The 25,352-nt window shown below is 36.9% G+C and overlaps 2 protein-coding genes across 2 annotated transcripts; both read left to right on the top strand.

The window, feature by feature from the left end:
• Window positions 1-1,580: 1,580 nt before the first annotated feature.
• On the top strand, window positions 1,581-8,019 carry sec11a (SEC11 homolog A, signal peptidase complex subunit). The gene is made up of 6 exons (XM_028437075.1): window positions 1,581-1,748; window positions 3,237-3,346; window positions 3,760-3,909; window positions 4,014-4,132; window positions 7,465-7,523; window positions 7,595-8,019. Exons 1-6 carry the CDS (start codon window positions 1,698-1,700, stop codon window positions 7,643-7,645), a joined length of 540 nt encoding a protein of 179 aa, XP_028292876.1. The 5' UTR covers window positions 1,581-1,697; the 3' UTR covers window positions 7,646-8,019.
• Window positions 8,020-21,723: 13,704 nt separating this feature from the next.
• Window positions 21,724-23,020, top strand: nmbb (neuromedin Bb). The gene is made up of 3 exons (XM_028443044.1): window positions 21,724-21,950; window positions 22,053-22,237; window positions 22,876-23,020. Exons 1-3 carry the CDS (start codon window positions 21,785-21,787, stop codon window positions 22,927-22,929), a joined length of 405 nt encoding a protein of 134 aa, XP_028298845.1. The 5' UTR covers window positions 21,724-21,784; the 3' UTR covers window positions 22,930-23,020.
• The last annotated feature ends 2,332 nt before the right edge of the window (window positions 23,021-25,352 follow it).

Consider the following 25,352-nt stretch of genomic DNA (forward strand, 5'->3'; position numbering starts at 1 on the left):
TTACAAATAAGTGTAAGAGTGATTATATTATTACTTCCCACAGCCGATTCCCCAAGAGCACGGGAAAGTAATATTATATTTTTGTAATGTAGTTTCTCAACTTTACCTCAAGAAGATTTTTGTTTTCATTTGCTCTTAATTTTTTTTTTTGCACATTGTTTATTTAAGAAAAAATCAAGACATGATGATGTTTTTTTTTTTGTTGTATATTGTTTCTGAACAAAAAGGTTTGTCATGATATTATTATTATTAAAGTATTTTGTGGTCACTTAAACGTTACCCAAATTCTGTCCTAGTGTTACTCACTCCGAGTTCAATCAAGGCTCAACATCGTTCTTGGGTTTTAAACAGCCATTTATTAACATGTCTTTACACGTCAAAAGCCGTCAGAACTCAGAAGATAAAATACAAAAGTTAAATTAACTCACATAAAGACTCACACATTTGACACGTTTCACAAATAAAGCACATCATTGGCTCTCCATCACCTTGTGCTGCTCTGGGGTGCCACCAGTGGGGCCTCCAGAAATGTTTCATAGGGTGACCAGATTGGGCCACTTCAAATCTTGGGGTGGCACACCAAAACTAAAAGCCATAATTCAGGATTTTATTATACTGTTAACTGTTGTAAACAGGCCAGTAGAAAACTATCAGAAAGACTTACGCCTACTGATATACTTTGGTTACTTTGGATTATTAATAATCAAATATGCATAGACTATTAATAGTACAGTTAACATTTTGAGTTCTACAACAATTCTGTTTTATTGTAAAATGAATATATTAGGCATATGGTGTACGTTTATTGTAAACAAAACAGTTACCAGGGAAAAGAAGGTACTGGCAGATATAAATAAAAGCAAGTACAGAAACAATAATGTCTTTGCTTTATATATCAGGAACTTCCCAACAGGGATCAATAGTCTGATTCTGCACTGTAAACCTAAATAAATTAACAGATCTAAAAAAAAAAATTGAGGCAATCAATAGCCTCAGATTTTTTTTTAGTTGATCAACTCAAAAGTCAATGTTTTCCAGAACTTAAAAGATTGGATGACTGGCTACTTGTACTTTCTGATAACCGTGCCACAGCTAATTATTATCCCCAGCAATGCAATAAAACGGAACAAAAAATTAAGTTCTCCCCCTGTGTCTCTCTGTAATTTCAACCAAAATAAGAGAATTATATCTACATTAATTAACTGAATTTTTACCTATTCGTTCACTGAACATCCATATGAAATATGTATTTGTATCTATTAAAATGTTATTATCTTTTTAAATTAATTTGAAACTATGAATTGCATTTATAATAGTGTCTGTGATGGCAGCTACACTAGGTTTTTTTTTTTTTTTTACCAAATAATCCCAAAACCACCCATCAGTTTCAGCAGTTTGATAATACAAAAAACCTTTTATATTAAAAAAGTATCGATATCTGTTGCATTTAACTGATTATACGGTCGATACAGTCTTACAGTATCGGCCAACGCTACTATTTGAGGGCATCTGTTCTCTCGTATCCTGCACTGACACCTCAACAAACAGCCTCGACGAGGGGCGGGACTTCCGGTTTAGCGCACCCGGAAGATTCAGATACAAGTTTTCACAACAGCCAGACTGTGTTTCCATATGCCCATCACTCTGGGCACTTTATCTTCTTTTAGGTGCTTTTCGGATCTGTAGTGTCTGCAACTATGTTATCATTAGACTTTCTGGACGATGTCCGTCGCATGAATAAGCGGCAGGTAGGTTATTTCACTCTGCGGTGGAGTGCTTCTTTGTATGGGGACTGAGCTGGGAGCTAACAGGGCTAGCCGCTTCTCACCGCTACCTCTGACCACACGTTAGTCCGCTCACTGTGACTGTTACCTGCTTAAATACTGTACACACCACGCATACCCATACACTGTGACCTCAGTTTAAACTTTCCACACATTTTCCTGACTTACCACTGCACAGTTAGTTAGCTAAATCTGTGACGCCTGGTGAGCGATTCTTTCAGTCATAATGTGGACGAATGATGTAAATGTGGGTTGATCTAGTTTGTGGCTCAGAGAACAGCGTTTAGCGCGTACACGTTGGCACTACAGGGGAGTGGGACAATGACAAATAAAGCATGGAAAATAAATATATGGGTTTTCAAATGTTTATTTTTGGTTTAAAATGATAATTATAATCATAGATGTAAAGGAGTACTGACATGTCCTACTCAAGCAGAAGTACAGTTACTTTCATTAAAATTGTACTCAAGTACAAGTAAAAAAAAAAAGGTTATATATGGTAATAAATCTTGCCACGGTTCCCTTACATACAGTAAACATCTCATGTATAAACCTAAAAAGGAAGTGACCAAATCTTGCACAATTTGAACTTGCTCAAAGGCATCTGCATAAAATAAAAGGTTTGTCAAAATGTACAATTTAAAGAAATAAATAAAATAACACCATTGAGTTCAATTGAAAAAAAAAATTATATATATATATATATATCAGGCTCTAAGTATAGCAAAATGAATGCACTCTAAATCTATGAGAATAACCTCCATTCAATGTTGTCGGTGCATTACATTTAATCTGATTGGTCGGCTATGATGTGATGCATTTGATTGTCATCCGGTCATTTCATTTTCTGTAGTTTCACAATGTCTGTTAATAATTTAAAAAACAAAACATTATTTAGTAACAGTTTTTTTAAAAAACGTACTTAAGTTCAAGTAAAATGACTGATTTAGAAATATACTCAAAACATTACCCATAAAAGTAACTCAATTACAGTAATGTGAGTACTTGTAATCTGTTACACTCACCTCTGATTATAATAATGATGATGAAAAAATGTGTATTAGCATTCATTCATTCCATCATTATGCTCCAGAGTTTTTATTATTATTATTATTATTTATTTGTTTTTATTGCATTCCGAGCTAAATGTAGCTGGACAAAGGGTTACTTGGATTGAGAAGTAAGAGAACAGGGGTAGTTGAGCCAAACAAGTTTGATCTACACATTGTTCTACAAGAAAAGCACACAAGTACATAACTCTACGTTATTGTCTGAGTGATCTGAGATTACCAAGATTACACAAATTAACTCTCAAACTATCTATAACTTGTGATGTGTGGAACCTGCAACCTTTTAACTCTGAAAAACAAATGCATATAATTTTCAAATGTTAAATACTGTTTATGAAGCCAAATCTTTTAATGCTGATTTATTTTCGTCTGTTTCTTGCAGCTCTATTACCAGGTGCTGAATTTTGGTATGATAGTTTCCTCTGCGCTGATGATCTGGAAAGGACTAATGGTGGTCACTGGGAGTGAAAGTCCCATTGTTGTTGTTCTCAGGTAAGTCAGTGTAATGCTTCCCAATGGTGTTTTTCACTATAATAAAAAAAAATTATTTTTAAAGAATATAAAGAAAAAGAATAAAATGATGTATAGAAATGTTTTATTGACAAAATTGCTTATCATAGGGGCTGATTATTTAGAGCAAGGCAGCTTTAATGCTCATATTAATGTGTTACGTATTTTAGGGATTCATAATTGCATGAAAATTAAAGCCCTGAGGAAACTAAACATAAGTACCCTGAAAAACTACAAAAATGTTACAACCTCTGCACAACTGTCTCATTTAGAAGGACATTATTCAGGGACATCCAGTAACATCATACAGAGCTGGGAGAAATTGAGTTATATGTTGTCAACACATTTGCGTGTCAGTATAATGAAATACGAATCTGTAATTTTGCTTTTTCCAGTGGGAGTATGGAGCCAGCTTTCCATAGAGGAGACCTCTTGTTTTTGACCAATCGAGTGGAGGATCCAATAAGAGTGGGAGAAATCGTGGTCTTTAGGATAGAAGGGAGGGAGATCCCCATAGTACACAGAGTACTGAAGATTCACGAAAAGTATGAATGTGTATATTTCATATTGTTCATTTTAAAGACATGTCAAACATAGTTGTTCAGCGTGACCTTTGATGCAGTCTAACAACTTCCCGGTGTGTTGACAGGGCGAATGGGGACATTAAGTTCTTGACCAAAGGAGACAACAATGCAGTGGATGACAGAGGGCTGTACAAGCAGGGCCAGCATTGGTTGGAGAAAAAAGACGTGGTGGGACGAGCCAGGGGGTAAGTGCTCATGTTTGATTTGTTTAATGTAATAGTACATTTGATGAAGCGCTCTTTAACCATCTCAGTGGTGAAGTAGAAAAGATGTTTACATTCAAACTGTTCATACTTGAAATCATGGAAAATAAATCTACCGCAGCTGTAGGGCCTCCAATTTTCCGTTTTTAAATTTCTCAAAATGGTAAAAAAGTTTTACCATTTCCACGTCCAGCCGTGTCTCATTACACTGGTTATTAAACTTCCATACCGTGTACCAAACAAATAGGTTTAATAGAGTCAACTACTGTTACAGTAACTAGGGGTGTCCAGGTCCGATATCAGACAGATTTTATCGGACTGCATCTAAAATCTCCGATATATAATATATTTATTCAATTGTAGAATACTGTAGATATTATGTATGTAACCAATTGGTTAATAATAAATGGGTCAGTTTTTCTCATCCCTACTGTTGCACAGTACATAAATTGATCAAGCCTTTTCTAACATTCCACACTACAAAATAAGTAATAAACGTATGTATGATTCGTGCTGATATCGTATTGAATCGATATCGGCCAACAATCAAGGCTGCAATATCGGTATCGTATCGTAAGTGAGAAAGTAGTATCAGGACATCCCTACTGTTACCTTTACATTTTGTATCCTTCAGATGATTTACGTAAACAACATGGTTACGCTGAAGTCACGTGAGATTACTTCGCAAGAGTGATGTTGACCACACTGCTAGACCCTCACACAGTAATGGGAAAGATACTATTAAAATGTGTGATCTGATCACAAAGCATTATTTGTGAAACATAGGGCTGGGCAATATTTCAGGATTCAAGATATTTCTATTTTTCTATTTTGGTGATATAGAAATCACAACAACGCCTATATCAATAGGCTATCGACACACACACACACACACACACACACACACACACACACACACACACACACACACACACACACACACACACACACACACACACTTGATCTGGTTTGATTTTAGAAAATCAGAGATATTTATCAACCATAACTTTATGTGACATATCAGATATAAAATAAACAAGTTTCAGCAGCAGTGGTTTATATTAAACAGTAAAAACACTATTATTTATTGTTTTTATTTTCAGTTTTTTTTTTTTAAGAAAATAATTTCATAAATGAGAAAATAAATGCCAAAGTTGCCCCATAATATGTTCTTAATACAAACCTTGCTCTTTGTTTCATGTCAAATGTAAGTTCTATATCAGGTGTGCACTGATTTATTATTTACAAACTTGCGTTGCACATTTAGTTTGATTAAGCATTTATTTAATGTCGATATCTGCACATTTAATAGTTTATCTTTTTAATTTAGGTATTTTATTTATTTATTTTTTTACATAGTTTTGTGCACCTTTTTTTAAATGTTAATTTGAGTATTTAAATTTGGCCTTTTTCCTTCTGGTCCTTATTTTGAACAGGTTAAAAAAACCGAATCAATAATTATCGATATCGACTGATATGAAACTTATATCGTGATACACTTTTCAGGCATATCGCCCAGCCCTACTATTTATCTATCTATACATCCATCCATCCATCCACTGATACCATCCACACATTTTACACAAAATCCCGCTCATCTGTGTGATTTTAGATGCTTCTGCCATCACGTGTTACAAGGTACAATAATTACCAGTTGAGCTAGAACAGCGACAGCGAAACCTGTCTTTGTACCAGAGCCTTATCTGAAGCACTTGTTCATCACAACACATTAAAAACACACTTAATATGATGCTCTGCATTCATTTTCAGTCACAGGATAGCATGATTACTACTCAAGTCATTACATGTAGGGAGATATTTTGAACAGGATTATGGGTGAAAATGAAAGTTCCATCAGCTGTACATGATATAGAAGGACCTACTGCTCAATAAGAGCAGCAGGTAAAAACCCCTTAAGAACCCATGAGGTCGATGGAAACGCTGTGACTTCTCTACTTTAGTAGAACAAGGCTTTGTAGGGCTTTACTTCATCTATTTTCTATGTGGGTTCATTTCCATGTAACAAGCCATGTATGTACCTGTAGTTGATCCTTCTTAGTGCTTGTCCTCCCTTGTCCCAGTCGGAAATGAAGGGCATTGAACCTCTAATCTTCTGAAACCTCTCTTTTTTTCCTTTTCTCTGAACTTTAATGGCAGGGTTTGGATCCTAGATTCACTTAAGGTGTTACGTGTGCTTCATAGTCATTTGTGTCTTTTTGCCAGTTTGAAGGCAACAATACAATTAGTCAGAAATTCAGTTTGAGCTTCTCAAGCACATTGCAAAGAATAAAAAATAAAGTTCAACCTAAATAAAGTTAGTCAGAATTAGTAGAATAGGCTTAATTATGTAGTAGGGCCAGTTAATCAGCCCGATTTACTTGATTATTGAAGTCTCAACTCAGATATTGATGATTTGATTCCTTTTATTTAACAACAGTAAGCTGCTGAAGTATTTGACTTCTATTTTGATTAACACTTCACAGCACCTTCAATATTATAAAGTGCAGTGGTTCTCAAGCTTCTTTGGCCCCAGTACCCCCATTCTATCATTTCTGAATCCAAGTCCTCCTTTTGTCCAGATACATTTAGCTCAGAATATTATAAAAAAACAACTATAGATCATAATGATGGAATAAATGAGTGTAAACAGTCATGTTAAATGATCTCATTTTGTAAATAAGTGGAATGAAACCATATATTTTGCTTCCTGAATAGATGTATTTTTATCATTTCTGGTCATATCTCACCTGGTGTGGAACCCAGACTGAGCCTTGTGATTTCAATTCATGTTCCAATCAAAATCATTTCATTATCATGATTATGATTCATTTTTAACCACAAATACCCAATTTAATTTCTAATGCTTTTATTTATTAGTTTTCCGCACTCTGTAGTGCCATTGAGTACCCCTAGGGGTACACGTACCCCCATTTGAGAAAAACTGGTATAGTGTAATTAAACTATATATAATATATATTATATTAGCAGGAATAATCTGGTTTTTATTACAATTTTAGGAAATTTAAGAATGGATTCATAATCGTCAATAATAAAATCACATGAACTTATGTTCACCACCCCTTTTACAAATGCTTAAATGATTGAAATATCATTTTTGATAAGGCATGTTCACTCATTACTTAAAACTAAAACAGCTTTTGTGCTAAATCTGCAAAGTCTGCAGGTTATGCAAAACATGAGTAAATATTGTAAATGAAATAAATATGGTGAAATCTTTATTTATTGACGATAGTTTTTGCTCTTTTAGACATGGCGAGGTCTTTATTGTTGACTTTTTGCCTTTTTCATCTTCGGTTTGTGCCATACATAGGAATCGTCACCATTCTCATGAATGATTATCCCAAGTTCAAAGTAAGTTGTTGATCACTGTGTTAGACATGCTTTAGAAAGTGTTTTATTCATACTGTGTGTTTGTCCTGCAGTACGCTGTGCTCTTCCTGCTGGGGCTCTTTGTGTTGGTCCATCGGGAATGAGACGCTCAGCCTTCACGGATTAAACAACGTCCAAGAAAACCTCAGTCATGCCTTTCAAACCTGAAATAAGTTAGTTTGTCAAACCTGACTAGCTTTTTTTGTACCACGTGTTTGATTGTTTTGTAGAGCTGTGGTTCGGGTCTTTACATTGGAAAAGTTCAAGCTTTAAAATATCTATTTTTGAGGGATTCGACAGGCTAGTCTGAGTTTGAGGTCACTTTTTATTTGTAACCTTCCGAATGTGAGCTGCCATTCTTAAAGATATAACTTCAGGCTATTTTCTTTACTGTTTGTTGTCTTTAAGCAAAATGTGTGAAGTATTTCATGACAACTGATTCTAAATGGTATTAAATATGAATTTTGGTTACCATTCATAATAGATTGTTTTCTTTCTTTGGTAAAAACATTTGGATTCAACCAGGGGTGTCTTACACCTGCGTACAATTACTTTACAACTATTATTTTCCTTTATTAATTTGTGTGTTAGCAGGATTACATCAAAAGTAATGCATGATAGACATTACACCATGGAAGATTCAATTACATTTAGGAGGGGATCTCAATCAATTTACTGATTCTGGATCCATTTTTTTTCCTCTTTAAATTTCTATTTATTATTAGAAAAAATTCAAAAAATATTTTGTCGGTTTGCAATTGATCAATCTTTATGGACCTGGATTAAAAAATAAATTAACAAAGGGGGTGCCAGTTCCTTCTGCATGTTTTAGAGGTTTGTACTTTATCTGATTGTTACAGTTGTATGTTATGAGGTTGTTTGCAGAGCTGGATGATGACAGTCCGTCAGCTCAGGTGTGGAGAGCAGAATAACATCTGATTACCTCATTGATATATCACTGATATTTATCCTGTGTGTTGTGCAAAAGCAGAATAATTTAATCACCTTCTGTGCAGAGATGGCTATTAAAAGCTAACATAATTCATTTCTGCATGTGGTGAGAAACAGAAAAACCCTGCAGAAAATACTTTAGCAGGCACACAGAGAACATCCAAACTCCACACTGAAACACCCCAGGAGTATAGTGCTATTCAGAATGATGACAGTTCATAAAAATGAATTACATTTATAAAGCATAAACTTAAGGTATAGAAAAAAAACATTAATTGACACTACAGTCATACTGATGGAGGTAAGCTACATCTGCAGCCATAGCTGTCAAAGATGGAGCAAATATTTGTTTTCATGCTACCCATAAAACACTATTCAAAGTTAATGTGAGATTTTGACACTTGTTGCTGTTAATTCTCTGGGATCCTGGGTGTTTTTGACCATTTGTTTTTATATATTTATTTATTTTTTGCAGTGTACACTGTTTTTATCAGCCCATGTTTAGTAATGCTTTTTTAAGTCATCTGCGTTAGTAGATCTGGACAATATAGAATATGGCGATATAGAAAATGACATCACCCAGTATGTATGTATATATATATATATATATCTGGAGGGGGGCTTGGTGTTAACTCCGCTCTGACCTGGCCGCATGGCTCCACCTTGCCGTAGCATTGGTGTTGTACCTCGTCAATCTCAAGTTGTTATAGCAGTTGCCTTTTGTGGATGTTGAAACACTGAGTTACTAGGTGTTTGGCCGTGAGTTTGGACTGTGGGTTTCATAGTAACCATTTCTCCCACATCCTTTGCATGGAGCCCCTCTGACTAGGGTTGCTGGAGTAGTAGCATTCCAACAGAGCCCTGTTATCGCACCTCGCCCATTTCAGTCTTGTTCTTGTTCCAGTAGCCCATTTTTCATCAAGGCGCTCATGTTCCCCAGCACCTGACGCAGACCTTGTTTGGCCGGGCGACGTCTGAGCCGGCATGTCATTCATTTCATTGTCTCTCATCATTGTATGAGGTAGGCAGTAGCGTGAAGGATCTTGCCCAATGACCCACACTGGCAGATGATATATTGCTCATTTGCCCCAGCGGGGAGAACTTCCCCTAAACAAGCCACTCTACAGAACTCACTCACATGTGCTGTCCTTTATAGGAGATAAAAAGTCAAAAGAGGCACATATTGTGCAGCTGTTTGTTAATAAATGTGCCTGTGTAGCATTTTTCACCTGCAAATTTAACCGAGAAATGTCTCTCTGGTCAGACTTTATTTGATTTAAAAAGATTGAGACTTATATCATACATCACCATTTTGAGAAAAGATATCGAGATATGTGTTTTGGTCTATATATCGCCCAGCACTATGTGTTACTGTACTATTCTTTTTTTTTTAATTTCCCATTTTGGTATAAAATTTGGTTAAAGTTTTTATTGATTTGATCTATAACAAATTAAAAAAATAAATTAAGAAAACCTGAATTATAAATTTCAAACATTTAGTTACAGATTTAGTCAAATGAACTCCTTGTGGCTGAATTTTCCTGCTACGTCTTTATATTAGTCATCTGATCTAATGTACAGTGCACTCTACACCTCAGAGGCTTCACATGGTATCTGGCTGTGACCTTTGGTTGTAAGGGAGAGCTTGTGAGTATGGCAGGATGGTGCATGGGTTAATGTCAAATCAGCTACGTGATTGTGCCTCCAAATATAAACCCAGCTGCAGATTCTTTCTTTAGTTTGTTTTGTTTAACACAAGTTTAGCTTCTGTAATCAGGAGAAAATCTGCAGCAACTCTTTTATGTTTTACTCCTGCTCCATCTGGTAATAATACACTGCCTTGGATCAGCATGTAATTTTTTATGAATCCACTTGAAAATCTATCAAGGCACTTGAACTTTGTCTGAAAATGATTGCATTTGCAATTTGCATGCCTTTAGTCAAAGACCTTGACAGTGACACCTATAGGTCACGTGGGGGTGGGGTGGGGGGGGGGGGCATTAATAAACACAGGCACATTACGCGTATGTAGAAAAGGTCTGGAAATGCACCTGTAGTACCAGGGGCTATGGCTATGTTTGACGTATCTCTAGACACTTTTTTTATTCTATCCTACCTGTGTCTAACTTAGTGAATTACCACTGCCAGCAACTCTGTCCCTCCAAGTTAAAGTGCATCTCCCATATGAAAGCACATGTATCAAGTGTTGTATAATATATCATGTAGAACATCATAAATGAAAACACTGCTTATTTAAGCAACTTTACTCTCCCCTTCTTTAGTTACAGCAGGTGCTGATATTCAAGCTGCATTTTGGGTTTATTTCGGCAGGTCCAAAATATAGCTTTTAAAACTTATGTTACAGAAATAATAATAATAAAAACAAGTAGATTTGTACATTTGATTTCAGTCTTGTTTTCCATTCTATTATGAAGCGAAACTCGAGATGTTCTGTATGTTTAATTCTTTTTTTTTGTTTTTGCTGCACTGATGTATAACAAATTGGCTTGACAGATGCAGATGTAGTATTTGAGATTGCCTGTCATACTTCTGTTAATCTCCAATATTAGAAAATACAAATCAAATGAAACATCATATGTAGTGCTATAAGTTAGCACATCATAAACAAGTAAGAACACTTTTCAGACACCAAAACTTGTTGCTTTTTCTCTCCTTCAGAAAACAATATTAATCCAGTGAGTTTGTTCATTTGTCAGTCCACGGCGTGCTCGCAGCATGTAGCAGTTAGCACTGTCCAAGTGTCCATGCTAGCTGTCCTATGCTAGCTGCTACATGTTGAGCACTGAGGTGGTAGTGGGGGCTACAAAGCTCCAGTGATCCACAAACTCAAGCCAAAATGAACACAAACCAAGCTGAGCAGCTCTGCAGTCTTGTTATTGTTAGTGTGTGCATCAGTATTATGGGTATACCAGAAACTCTTAAAATGAGAAAGGCTCCTGCACTGTTTTAGACTAGTGCTAACAAAAAAGAAGCGATTTACGGCGTACTTTTTTTTAGTGCGTTATTTTTTCCTGTAATGAATTAATCTCAATGAACACGTTAAAGTGACATGAAGTATTTGCTTCATGAATTTGTATTGTATTGTGGCTTTTGATGATTTTTCCAAGTGTGGGTAAATGTCTAAAATCACTGAATAAGGGACATGTGGGCAAACACATCCATCCATCCATCTTCTCCCGCTTAGCCGTTTCCCGGGTCGCGGGGGCAGCATCCCTCAGTAGGGAGGCCCAGACTTCCTCTCCCCGGCCACTTCCTCCAGCTCTTCCGGAGGGACCCCGAGACGTTCCCAGGCCAGCCGAGAGACATAGTCTCTCCAGCGGTCCTCGGTCTTCCCCGGGGCCTCCTTCCGGAGGGGCATCCTAATTAGGTGCCCGAGCCACCTCATCTGGCTCTTCTCGATGCGGAGGAGCAGCGACTCTACTTTGAGCCCCTCCCGAATGACTGAGCTTCTCACCCTATCTCTAAGGGAGAGCCCAGCCACCCTACGGAGGAAACTCATTTAGGCCGCTTGTACCCGTGATCTTGTTCTTTCGGTCATGACCCAAATTCATGACCATAGGTGAGGGTTGGAACGAGACCGACCTGTAAATAGAGAGCTGCGCTTTTTGGCTCAGCTCCCTCTTTACAATGACGGACCGGTGCAGACTCCGCATCACTGCAGACGCCGCACCAATCCGCCTGTCGATCTCTCGCTCCATCCTTCCCTCACTCGTGAACAAGACCCCGAGGTACTTGAACTCCTCCACCTGGGGCAGAACCTCATCTCCAACCCGGAGAAGGCACTCCAGCTTTTCCGGTTGAGAATCATGGACTCGGATTTGGAGGTGCTGATTCTCATTCCGGCCGCTTCACACTCGGCTGCAAACCGATCCAGTGAGAGTTGAAGGTGTATGTTGTATGTTGGAGCCAACAGGACCACATCATCTGCAAAAAGCAGTGATGCAATACTTAGGCCCCCGAACCGGACCCCCTCACGCCTCTATCACTTTATTCACTTTAGCACTGGTGATGATAGGCCAGCTGTGTTGTCGGCTATAAATAGCTTTGAGAATCAGATTGGTCCTCGGAGAACTGCAGTGATCACAGCTCATGCTGAGACTGGCCTGATGTCATGTTGGCCAACGTGTGAGGATCTGCTAGGGAGGTAAACGTGGATGGAGCATAGATGTTCCTCTTTTTACCTCTGGTGTACACAATGTATCAGATGGACTTCATTGTGGTTAATAGTACAAATAACCTTTACTCATAGTTTCAAATACAGAATCGTAGACAAGGAAATGTGTGCATTATGGTAGCTGCAATAGGCACACTCAGAACCTGGTAGACATGGGCAACTGGAGGCCTGTGGGCCATATGTGGCCCTTGGTTTAAATTTGTGGATATTGCTGCATTTGAATGTTCACTCCCCTTTTTAAGCCTTGTATTATAACTGACTAATGTTATTGACTATGTCTATTAATACTGATTCTAGTTGTTTCATGAACTCCTGTTGCCTCCAGCTGCATTCCCACTTTAGATCTGTCGCACATTAACTCTTTTTTGCTCGTTTGTTTTGGTGTGTCATACCTGCTGCTGCAGCAAATGTAATGTAATCTTTGTTGTATTTTGCCATGTGATAATGAACTAGCTTTATCTATTTCCAGGGTGCCTATTGTACATCTGGCCTAGGGCTACAGAAGAAAACTAGCCTTTTGGCTAACTGGCATATTCTACAGTTGAGCTGTTATGATAATATGCATTGTCCTTGTAAATAAATACATTTCAGTTTTCAATTTCAATGACCAAAAATATACAAAATGACTAATATTACACCAAATCACAACAAAAATTACACAAAAGTAATACAGAAACACAAAATGAATTCAAAGATAGACAAAATTACTCCAAAAAACACAGCATAACTGTGTTTTAATACACACAAAACAAGAACAAGAAAATACGCTAAATACTATATACCCTACTAAATAACTCAGAAAACATACAAAACGACCAAAAGAAACACAAATTTCAACAAAAAGGCATGGAATTTAATCATCCAAAGTACAGAATGAAAGGAAGAATAAATCCATAAAGGGACAGAAAATATATAATAATTCAGAAAATACACAGAGCAACAAGAAAAATATAAACAAAATGACATACACACACATACACACACACACACATGCACAAGATTTTGTTTAAAAAAATCCACCTTGCTTTTTTAAAAAAACATCTTACATAGAGTATATCATATTATATATGACCTACAGCATTTACCCTACACCAGATCTGCAACACATAAAAAGATTTGTCACAAGGTTTTAGTGAAATGTGTTAAATACTCAACTTTATGAGCAGTATTTAACTTTACTAAGTGCTAACTAACATCTCTCATATGTATTTATCTTTGTGAGTTTGAATTCTGGAAAGTAAATCAGATTTTAGATGGAGCTCATTGGTGACTAGAGATCTTGAAGGGCCCCTCACATGGTCCATGAGGACTACCTGGTGTTGGTGACCACTGCTTTAAACTAACACTCTATGCTCTGTTTCTAAAAGCCCCACATTACAACCATCTATTTACATGTACATTAATGTACACAAGAGCTACACAAAAGCAGGACAACATTTATGAATCCAGAAAATGAACATCTCTTACCTTAACTTCCTATAGTCCTAAGTTTCCTCCTATGTTTTCAAATCCCTCTGAACATCATCCATTGAGGTTTTATCATTCATGGGTTTTTCCTTTTACATTAAATCCACTGGTATTTGGTCTCTTTTAATCTCCCACTCTTTCTATCTTGGGCTTTGTTCCTTTTTCTCTTTTTCTCATGTGTGGTAATTTCGTCAAAACAAAGTGCCATCTTATGATTCTGTCTCGCGTAAGTAAAATGACCGTAATGACGCCATTTGGGTCCAAATAGCAACTTCTTAGCTTTCAGAAAAAGGTAGAATTTATTATATAGAGCAAATATTAGGAGATCTACAGTTTTTTAAATTATCTCGTTCACCAGAGATTTGTTCTAGGTCCCTGGGAACCCAGACAAGACATGAAAGAGGATATGTCAGGGTAAAAACCGGACGTATGGTCACTCTATTAGACAATTTCCTTGAAATCTAAATTTAAACTGTTCCACAGCCGTACCCCACACTCAGGAAACTCAAAAGCTTTCTGGTGGTTCTCGCTGCACACCCTCAAGTCATAACTTCTCTCCTCGTCGGTGAAACACTTTTGGTGTAAGACAGTAAATTTTGATGACTTGCATTGTAAAAGATTTGTGCATTGTCAAAATTGATTAAATCAGTGAGCTTTAATAATTTGGAATTTAGAAAAAAAAAAAAAAAAAAACATTTGCGTAATCTAAATCAGTGTTTAGATCAGGGGTTACGTGAGCACATTGCAGGGGGTACGTGGAAAAATGAAGAATTTATTTCCAAGATAATAAAAAATATTCTCAGTCATTTCATAAATTTGTCAATAAAATGGTACGTGTGCGCTACAACTTGTTTTTAAAGTTTAAATGCCTGTTTAAAGGAGAAATATTCAAAGAAGCTCTTATTGTGGTAAATGTCATAAAACTTATATATAACACAGGCAGGTTAATTATTTGTTTTGTATTTATTCATTTATATTTCTTATTATTTGTATCTATTCCTTTTTTTTCTAATTTCAACTATTATTTTTGTTCAATGACAATATAATCATAATATATTGCTATTAATAATACAAATGTTGACTATAAAATTATTTATTATATTTATCAATTGTATTGCCTTGAAGGCAACATAATTTTGTTTAATTTGGTTTAAAAAAGATAATGCCTGAATATTAATTGTTCAATTTATGAAGATGAAATAAAATGACTTGCGTTGAATATTCAGCTGTGTTATGTTCTACTTTTGGAGAATCATGAACACGTATGAGTGAGGGGGTACTCATGGTATGAAAAAAGCACTCAAGGGGTACACATGATAAGAAAGGTTGGGAACCACTGATCTAAATAACGAGCCTGGTAATGCAGTGAACTTTTATAGGTGTTACCCCATATAACAAATACCCTAGGCTAAATACAGCAACACAATACAACAAAACAACATAGAGAGCATAGGAAATTCTTAGCTGTGTTTATTTTGAAAATATTTCTTTAAAGTTTAGTTTGTGTCCCACTGGGCAATCAACTTTCCTTCAGTCTGATCTACGTTTAATTGTCTTAGTCATTTTTGCACTAGTACATAGGGTCCATCTAAAGCCTTAACTCCAGAAAAGAAAAGAAAAATCAACATCTTTCACTTTCTTGCCTTTTGTCCAATTTTTGGTGCTTTTCAGATTTTGGTCAATTTCTCAACTTTACTTCAGTCTAGCTTCGTTTAACTGTCGTAGTCATTTTTGCACTAGTATTTAAGGTCCTTCTAAAGCCCTAATGCAACATATTTTCACTTTTTGGCCATATATCTAAATAGGACGAAAAATTGGAGGCGTTAACTTTAATTTTTTGTCCTTTTCAGATTTTGGTCAATTTCTCTACTTAATTTGTCTTCCCCTAATTCAATTGTCTTAGTCATTTTCCCTAGTATTTAGGGTCCTCCTAACGCCTAATGTCATGGTGCTACCCCTTGTCCTCTTAACTGGTTAGAAAACTGTTTTTTTTTTTTTTTTTTTTTGCAATAAGGCTGTCACAAGACCATAAACACTAGTGCAATTGTGATGTGCACACTTACACTGGGATGAAAATGCAGCAAGGCATGAAAAATTAGGAAAAAGTGGAAAATGAGAAAAAGTGACAAACACCCAAAATCATAGGTAAGGCATACAAATTGAAAAACTTTTTTTTTTTCTTCTCTGCAATAAGGCTGTCATAAGACTATAAACTAGTACAAATATATTGAGCACACAAAAACTTGGATGAAAATGCGATAAGGCATAAAAAATGAGAAAAAAGTTACAAATACCAAAAATTATTAAAGCATAAAATTAAAAAACTGGATTTTTTTTTTTTTCTGCAATAAGGCTGTCACAAGACCATAAAATCTAGTGCAACTGGGATGTGCACACTTAAACTGGGATGAAAATGCAGCACGCCATGAAAAATTAGGAAAAAGTGGAAAATGAGAAAAAGTGACAAACACCCAAAATCATAGGTAAGGCATACAAATTGAAAAACCTTTTTTTTTTTCCCCCTGCAATAAGGCTGTAATAAGACTATAAAAAAGTACAAATATAATGAGCACACAAAAACTTACAGGCACAATGCAGTAAGGCATGAAAAATGAGAAAAAAGTTACAAACACCAAAAATTATTAAAGCATAAAATTGAAAAACTGGATTTTTTTTTTTTTTTTCTGCAATTGTGATGTGCACACTTAAACGGGGAGGCATGAAAACTTGGGAAAAAGTGAAAAATGAGAAAGTAACAGACACCCAAAATCAAGGCAAAAAATGTGAAAACTTTGAAATTTTTTTCTCCTGAGATAAGGCTGTCACATGACCCTAAAAACTAGTGCAAATATGATGAGCACAATTAAACTAGGATAAAAAAGGCAATAAGGCATGAAAAATGAGAAAAAAGTGACAAATACACAAAATCAGAGGTTAGGCTGTAGTAAGGTAAATACCCAATCACAAAAAACCACTGCTTTAGCCAATCAGAAAATTGTAGTGCTCAGAATTAATTTTTGCATGTCGCAAATACATGCAAAACCCTTTGTTCTGTCTTTGATTATTAATGCTTAAATTGGCCCTTATTCTAAATAATGTGGGCCACAGATCAGAAAATCACATTTTTGTGACCCTGCTGTGATAAAAGATGTCCATCTCTGTGCATGCATTCATTTCCTGCACATCTGAAAAATGGTTTAGAGAAATATGCAGGAGATCATTTATAACCCATTGAAAATTCACATGTTAAAAAAAAAAAAAAATACTGTTTAATAAAATCAGCCAAAAAAAAAAGATACAATTAAATAATGAATAATTAATAATAATAATTTGCGTTAAATTTCAGATCATTGTCAGAAACAATATTGCAATTGTCAGGACACAAACCTTAATTGGCAAAAAAAAGTAAATCCAAATTTGAAGACCATAAAAATCTAAGTTAGTATTAGAAAAGTTTTCTAAGATATAAATAAAGAAAATGTGAAGGCATCTGGATATGTTTGTGAGTTTTATGAATACTTCTATTATACACTGAAAAATAACAACAACACTGATTAATAAAAAATATATATGTTGGCAATGGCATGATTAAAGCGTCCAATCATTGGTGTCCATGTGATGGCAAAAATCATGAACTGCAAGAAAAAATGATGAGAATGGATTAATACATGTTTTCATGTTATTCACTGATATATTTTCAATTTTAAAATTGAATTCAATGCATCAAATGTGATAACGATTGTGCTCCGGGCCCTCCCCCGCATCAGCATCGCGCGAGGGAGGTGCAAGCAGGGTCTTAATTAAGACCCTCCTGTAAACGTCTGGGAACCCCCTTATGCCCCCCCCCCCCATTTCGTCGAAATAAGAATTTATACATACACAAAAAATATACACGCATCTGGAAGATTGGCTGTTTTGCACAAGCGAAGGCCAGAGCGCACACACTTGTTCTATTACGTCACCCAGTGGCGTGCACAGACATTTTGGGGGGCAGGTGCTCAGTGAAAAATAAGGGCACTTTATGCAGCATGTAGAACTGATGGCTGCCTTATCATAGCAGTGTGAGATTTGAAAAATAAATAAACATTACAGGCACATGTTGAATGTGATTGCATAATTATGTCAACATCTTCATAAAATGACTTGACCTTTGAACTGGTACAGTTTCCCACTATAGCACTGATCAGTCAATCATTATAGTTGTATTTCTTGGAATGAACGCACATGGAGAGGTTTTAAGCAAGTTAACGAGCTACAATGATAGATTAGTGTAGCATTTTCCCCTGTCAGAACAAAAGAAGTGTACAAAGTGTCATTTGAAGTGAGGAGTGAAGAGTGAGTGTTACCACTCTCTAAAAGCGTCCTCCTCCTCGGTGCCATGTGTTTAAAGAGTCTGACGACCTCACTATGATTTACCTGGAGGTCTTTCTCTGTGGCAAGCTGTTGGATAGCTGCTATTTTTTAATTGTGTCATGTCTTTCACATACAGCTGCTACATCATGCCTTTCTTGTTCTCCCTCATTCTGGTCATCAGACATCACTTCTGATTCTGTAACTGTGCATAGACTTGGTGCTGCTATGGACTCTGCTTTATCTGGAGATTCATCTATCTCATCTTCTTTGCTGATAGACGGCCTACTGCTTTCCTGCTGTAGCTGCCTAGAAAAGAATAATAACAGTTTTAGTAATAACCTATTTTTTAAGGTTGAAAAGAGCATATTAAGGTAAATACAAGAATACGTGTCTTGTAACATAGAAATAACTTGTTGGTACAAAATAATATAATTAGCTAAAATAGCTTAATGCCTAATTTTGTACAGCCAAACCACTTTGTGTATTTAAAATAAAATGTGGACAGCTTTTAAGATATTTCAGTAAAATTAAAGGAACAGTTCAACTTTAAAATCTGAGCTTTAAAATGCCCTATACAGTGAACATGACTGCTGTAGCCCTCTTTCTTATCCTCTCCTTTCTAGGCATTTATACTGCAATTGGTTAATAAAAAGAGACCAACAATATGAATAAGACTGTTTGTTTATATTTCAACAAGGCACAGGGCTACTTTTTCTCCAGGCAATAGGGAAATGCCTGTTTGTTCATCAAAAAAATTACTGCAAGTGTTAATTATGTAACCTAATGTAAACCTAAACAATAGCCTACTAAATATTCATCTTAAGTAAGTATACTGATAGATTCACACGCTGTACGATACCAATGACAAACTACCAGTGGTTATCATCACGTCATATCTGTTATTGATTTTGGGGAGAGTCTGGCTTGTTAAGCAGGTGAGCAATCAGCTCATTTATGCCCAGCTGTGTGGCGTTGTGACAGGCTACTTCACAACAGAGACAAATAAATGCATTCATACTGTATATGTGTTACCTGGCTATTGGGCAGGGGAGGAGGTGTGTTTCAGGCTGCAGCTGTGCACTGTCTGCTGCTACAACACGCCTCCGTTTGTGTCACGTTGACAGAGGCGCGTTTGTGTGTGTGTGTGTGGGGGGGAGAATTAAATCAACGAGCACTTTCAGATGATCATGTAAGCGAGGGCCACCAAAAAAACACACATAAAAAAACAAAAAAACACTGAACTTTCAAAAGGGCACTTGCTTGGTACAGAGGGCAAAGAGCAGATGCTTTAGCACCACCTAGTGTCTACCTGTGCACGCCACTGACGACACCTGTCCAACCTGGGCTTCGTGATAAACATGGAAAAGAGCATGTGGTCCTCAGCACAGGAAATAAGTTTTCCTGAGGCTGTCCCTGCGCTCGGTGCCTTTCACGGCACGTCTCTCGGCCCAACGGTTGACAGCTTGTAGGGCATGTCTCGGCCTGGCGCTTTTCCAACCGGGATAATCTGTTCGATTCAGATTATGTCTTCGGTTACTCGGGCTGATGGCATCTGCCATCTTCGTAATCCGCCTTGGTCGCCTCCGCATAAGAGATTTCCAGCTGTGGGTGGCCTCATTCTCGCTGAATCCCGTGCGTCATGGCGCACGGAGAGTGCTGGTCACGCCAGAGTGTGTCGCTGCTCTGCGCCACTGGCGACCCCCGGCTTTCCTGACGCACGGTGCATGTGACTATGGGCACCATCACGTCCAGGATGGTGGTCACGGATGCCATTATGACGAGCTGGGGCGGGGTGCACGGGGGCAGATCTGTGAGGGGCCACTGGTGTGTGTGTGTGTGTGTGTGTGTGTGTGTGTGTGTGTGTGTGTGTGTGTGTGTGTGTGTGTGTGTGTGTGTGTGTGTGTGTGTGTGTGTGTGTGTGTGTGTGTGTGTGTGTCAGTTTTAGTGGAGCCCTAAAAGGAGGGGACGATGGGAGTGGAGAGGAGTTTATACATTAGATCTACAGATGTTCTCTGTGGTGCTTGTGAAAATAATTCACAGTGCTTATGATGTTACATGTTACAACGTGAAACATAAGTCGGACAAGATCTGGAACCCTTTCTACTTAGTTTTGGAGTGATGGTGATGTTTGTTTGTTCTTTTGTGCGGTCATGTTATTTGGTTAGTGGACATAAATACTGTGTAGATTGTATGATTGTTTTGAGGATTGAAGCAAAGCAAAACACCAAACCCTCATGTATATACTAGCCTGGGATCAATATATCTTCTAATCTATTGCGGTATTATTTCTTGATGTTTGTTGTGTCAGTTCAATTCAATGGGACTTCATTTGTATAGCGCAATTTACAACAAAGTCATCTCAATCCGCTTATCAAAATATAAAATTCATAATAACAAAGAAAAAAAAAACCCAACAAGATCCACACGAAGAAGCATTTAGCGACAGTGGGAAGAAACAACTCCCTTTTAACAGGAAGAAATCTCCAGCAGAACCAGGTTCAGAGGTGGCAGCCATCTGCGTCGACTGGTTGGGGTTAGTGGACAGAAGGACCAACAGAACTCCAGTTTTAAAGTCTTTACACTGGCTCCCAGTCAGCCTCAGAATAGACTTTAAAGTTCTGCTGCTGGTGTATAAATCTGTGAATGGGTTTGGTCCAGAATACATCAGTGACATGTTAGTCAGGTATGAACCCAGCAGGTCTCTCAGATCTATGGACTCAGGTCAGATAGTAGAGCCCAGAGCTCACAGTAAACATAGTGATGCTGCTTTTAGTTGTTATGCTGCAAAGAAGTGGAACAAACTACCAGCAGAGCTGAAATCAGTATCTAATGTGAACATTTTTAAATCAAAGTTAAAGGCACTTTTTTTTCCTCTACTGCGTATGATTGAGAAAGAGATTTTTGGTCATGTTGTTGATGTAATGTGTCTGTTGATGATTTTAATTGATTTCACTGATGATTTTAATTGATTTTACTGATGTTTTTAAATGTTCTTATTGATTTTAAACAATTGAATGTTTTGTCATGTAAAGCACATTGAGTTGCCTTGAGTATGAAATGTGCTATACAAATAAATTTGCCTTGCCTTGCCTACAGAGAGATAGAACATCAGAGTGTCGTCCCCCCCATGGACCCCCAGTAATAAATATCTGGAGCCGCCACTGATCAGCATCAGCTTCATCATCAGCATCATCATCAGCATCAGCATCAGCCTCTATAAAGCAGGGGGAACACAGGCTGCTGAACGACGCACTTTGGAAAGTTGCTGGGCTCAGAGATGAGAGGACTAACCCTTAACACCGTCTGCCAGTCCGGCATGTTTGCCTACTTTATGTTGTTTTCTTTTGTGTCTTTCACTGCTGCTGTTAGTTTTGACCTGACAGAGCTCAGGAACAAAGTAGCAAAAATCAAAGTGAATCCGAGAGGTAATCTGTGGGCAACAGGTAAGAAATACTTGCAACACTTTCTTCATTCTTTAGAAATAAAACTTTACGTTTTCAATGCTCTGATTGCACTATCGTGTGTTGACCTCATTGGCTCTGCAGGACACTTCATGGGGAAGAAGAGCGTGATGGAAGCGCCTCTGCTTCCGTCCTCTGAGGACCAGAGCGTGGACGCGCTCCAGCTGCCTGTGGCCGCATATCAGAGCGCGCTGGGTGAGCTCTTCCATGACTTTCTGCGGGTGGCTCTGCAAACACAGCTGGAGGACCAGAACCTCTCCAAAACCCAGGTTAGAACACACATATGGGGCGCCGATTGTAAAGTTGCCCATGCTAAAATAAACAGCAACATTTTGCAATAAATAGCAACAAACCACGTTTAAAAAAAAAACGTGTGAAATGTTTCCACGTAACTCTTGACCAGGTTTACAGCAATATTTGTAAAATGTGTTATTTATTTTCTCGTAAAAATACAACGTCAAAGTTAAATCTAAATGTTAAATATAAAATTTAAATCTAAACGGTGAATCTAAACGATTAATCTAAATCTAAATGTTAAATCTAAATTGAATTGGTAAATCTAAATTGAATTGGTAAATCTAAATTGAATTGGTAAATCTAAATCTAAATGTTAAATTGAGTTGGTAAATTTAAATCTAAATGTTAAATTGAATTGGTAAATCTAAATGTAAATGTTAAATCTAAATCTAAAAGTTCAAATTCACATATGTTTTTTAAACATGTTTATTTTGCTGAATGTTGCAAAAAATAATGCTGTTTATTTTGGCAATCTGGCTAAATGTGGCAAAAAAAAGTTGCCGTTTATTTTCATATGCACAACTTTACGATCATCACCCCATAACCTAGTGCCAGAGTTTAGAGAGTCATGATGATCACCTGGAACCGTTTTATCCTCTCTCTGTTTCAGGAGGGAGAATTGTTGATGAAAGTTATAGAAAACTACATCCAAAACAAAAAGTGATGCTGAGGATGGAAAGATGGCACGAACACAGAGGTCAGCTGCTTTGAATTAAAAACAAAACAAAACAAACAAAGAAGAAACTAATGACTTTCGTGCTCATTATTGTTGTTTAAACGTGACTGTTGCAGCACTGTTGTTTATCTCAATTATTTTTGTTTTCGTCATATTCTTTTTGTGTATTTTGATTATATTTAATAAAGTTAATAAAACTATTTGCACTGCTTTGACTTTGTTATTCCATAATGGTTTGGATGTTTAATGTCTAACCCATATATAGTGGAGCACATTGGGTCTTTTTAAGTCACATTACTGAGACTGACATTGTTGTATATAAATAAATAGCTATAGCTTTTAACTTTTAATTCATTTTTTTTGTCCTCAAATTATGAACAAACTTTACCTTTACTCTGGTTGTGCAGTTGTCAAGGCTTTAACAGTAAATTTGCAGAATAAGATAAGGTAAACCTTTATTCATCCCATAGAGAAGAAATTTGGTTTTAACATCCTCTGCTTTCCTCGCTTTGGTACACCTGATCCCTCCATCCTGCTTTATTCATAGGCCTATCACTAACACTTGATTTCTTCCAGTGAGCGCTGTTTTTTCTTGCTTTGATGTTGATGTAGAAGCATATCCAATCGAACACTTATATAAACATAAACGTAGGCTGCTTACATCAAATGTATTTCTATTTTCTCCTGCATACTTTGTCTACAAATCCATACCAAAGTGTTTTTTTTCTCCTTTGCATGAAGAGATGATTGGTTGTTCCAATCAATAGAGGTAAAGTCAAGTGAGATAACACTTATCGCTTTTTAGCTGTGGGCCAATGTGTACTAGAAATGTTCTTTGATCTATTTCTATCGTGCAGTGTCCTGGCTGCTTTGTGCCTTATTTCAGATGTGTTGCACACAAAAATGTGGAAGTGGTGAGTTGTTTAAATCAGTATAGGAAATGAATAATTGTGTGTAGAATTTTGAGTATGTAAATTTAATAATTTTGTCTTGCAAAAAAAAAAAGTAATCCAATTATCTCATGAGTTAGAAAATACATTATGCCTGATGACATTTAAAGAAGTAACAAATCCTAATTTTTTTTTGCTCAACCTGTTATCCTTTGATATATTAGAGCAGGGGTTCTTAACCTTGGGGTCGCGAGACACTGTAGGGGGTTGCCAGATGCCTCCAAGGAACTAAGAATGATTTCTGAACAATTTGAGCCCATTTGAGCTTATTTTTACCCTTTTTCTGCAAATACACCAAACTTGTCATATCTTAACCTATTTTCGTAACTTTTTGTTGCTGTATTTTTGCTCCTTTTAATGCGTTTTTGCTACATTACTCCCATTTCTACCATTCCCCATCAAATTTCAATGCATTTTCTTCACATTTTTTCCACTTTCAAGACATTCACTCATAATTGTCACTTTTGACCTTTTTTTTTTTTTTTTTTTTACCACATTTCTTCCTTTTTTGGCTAATTGAACCACATTCATGATTTGTCATGCCCATTATTTGCCAGTTTAAACTTCCGTAGTTGTTCCTCCTAATTGCTCCAATATTGATACTTTTATCCCATTTTACCACCTTTTCACTATTTCACTTTTTAACCCATTTTATTTCTGATTAAAACAGGGATTTGCCTCTTTAAGATGACTATAAACTATGGCACAAATAATACTAAACGTCCTGGATATTAGTGGATATTATAGTGGATATTATTCAGATCATCGTTTCGGACCATCATTTTGCTGACTTTATGGATGGGTCCCAAAAATCTCTCCTCGTTATTCCCCCTTATAGATGGCCCTGTGTCCACATGACTGTTCTTCAATGTTCATGTCTGTGTTCAAGCACCTTCAGGTACAGTGGAGGTCCCTGGTTTCTGGCACCCTTATTTTGGGGGTCACAGGCTGAAAATGTTGAGAACCACTGCATTAGAGGACAGCATATTTGTACCAGCTTTTCTCAGTATTCTTTGAAAACACATCAAGACTGGGTGAAGGAAAACTCACATCTGTAAACCAACCGTCAAAGGTCTTCAAACCACTAAATCTTCAGACGCAGGGTACTTGTGTGTCCATGTAGGTTAGTGGGTCAGAAAATTGCATACAATTTAAAACCTTATTACAGTACAATTCTGTTGTTCTCAAATAGGCTGCAGAAAAGTCTTGTTGGTGCCAACATTAAATTACCTCCAATGGTCCACAAGCACCTTGCATGGCAGCTCTGGCCCATTGGGGACTTCCACAGTGGTAATAAAGGTATTATATGAATCAGGCCCATTGAAACAGTGCTAGCAGTCGCCTCAGAAAACTGTCACTTTTTGCGTTTACTTTAAAAGAAAAGGAGAAAAGGAGGGGTTGCGGCACGCATCAACTGTTTGTTTATCACCGGAGCACAGCTGTTTAGATACTGTGGATAGA

Source organism: Gouania willdenowi, chromosome 3 (genome assembly GCF_900634775.1).
Source record: "Gouania willdenowi chromosome 3, fGouWil2.1, whole genome shotgun sequence".
In the NCBI taxonomy this organism is placed as follows: Eukaryota; Metazoa; Chordata; class Actinopteri; order Blenniiformes; family Gobiesocidae; genus Gouania; species Gouania willdenowi.

Excerpts from the sequence above, each read along its gene's own strand:
- nmbb (XM_028443044.1), top strand. The coding sequence starts at position 21,785 with ATGAGAGGACTAACCCTTAACACCGTCTGCCAGTCCGGCATGTTTGCC. Across the intron at positions 21,951-22,052 it reads AGGTAATCTGTGGGCAACAG|GACACTTCATGGGGAAGAAG; the intron begins GTAAGAAATACT and ends TTGGCTCTGCAG. Across the intron at positions 22,238-22,875 it reads AGAACCTCTCCAAAACCCAG|GAGGGAGAATTGTTGATGAA; the intron begins GTTAGAACACAC and ends TCTCTGTTTCAG.
- sec11a (XM_028437075.1), top strand. The coding sequence starts at position 1,698 with ATGTTATCATTAGACTTTCTGGACGATGTCCGTCGCATGAATAAGCGG. Across the intron at positions 4,133-7,464 it reads CGTGGTGGGACGAGCCAGGG|GGTTTGTGCCATACATAGGA; the intron begins GGTAAGTGCTCA and ends TTTTTCATCTTC. Across the intron at positions 7,524-7,594 it reads ATGATTATCCCAAGTTCAAA|TACGCTGTGCTCTTCCTGCT; the intron begins GTAAGTTGTTGA and ends TTTGTCCTGCAG.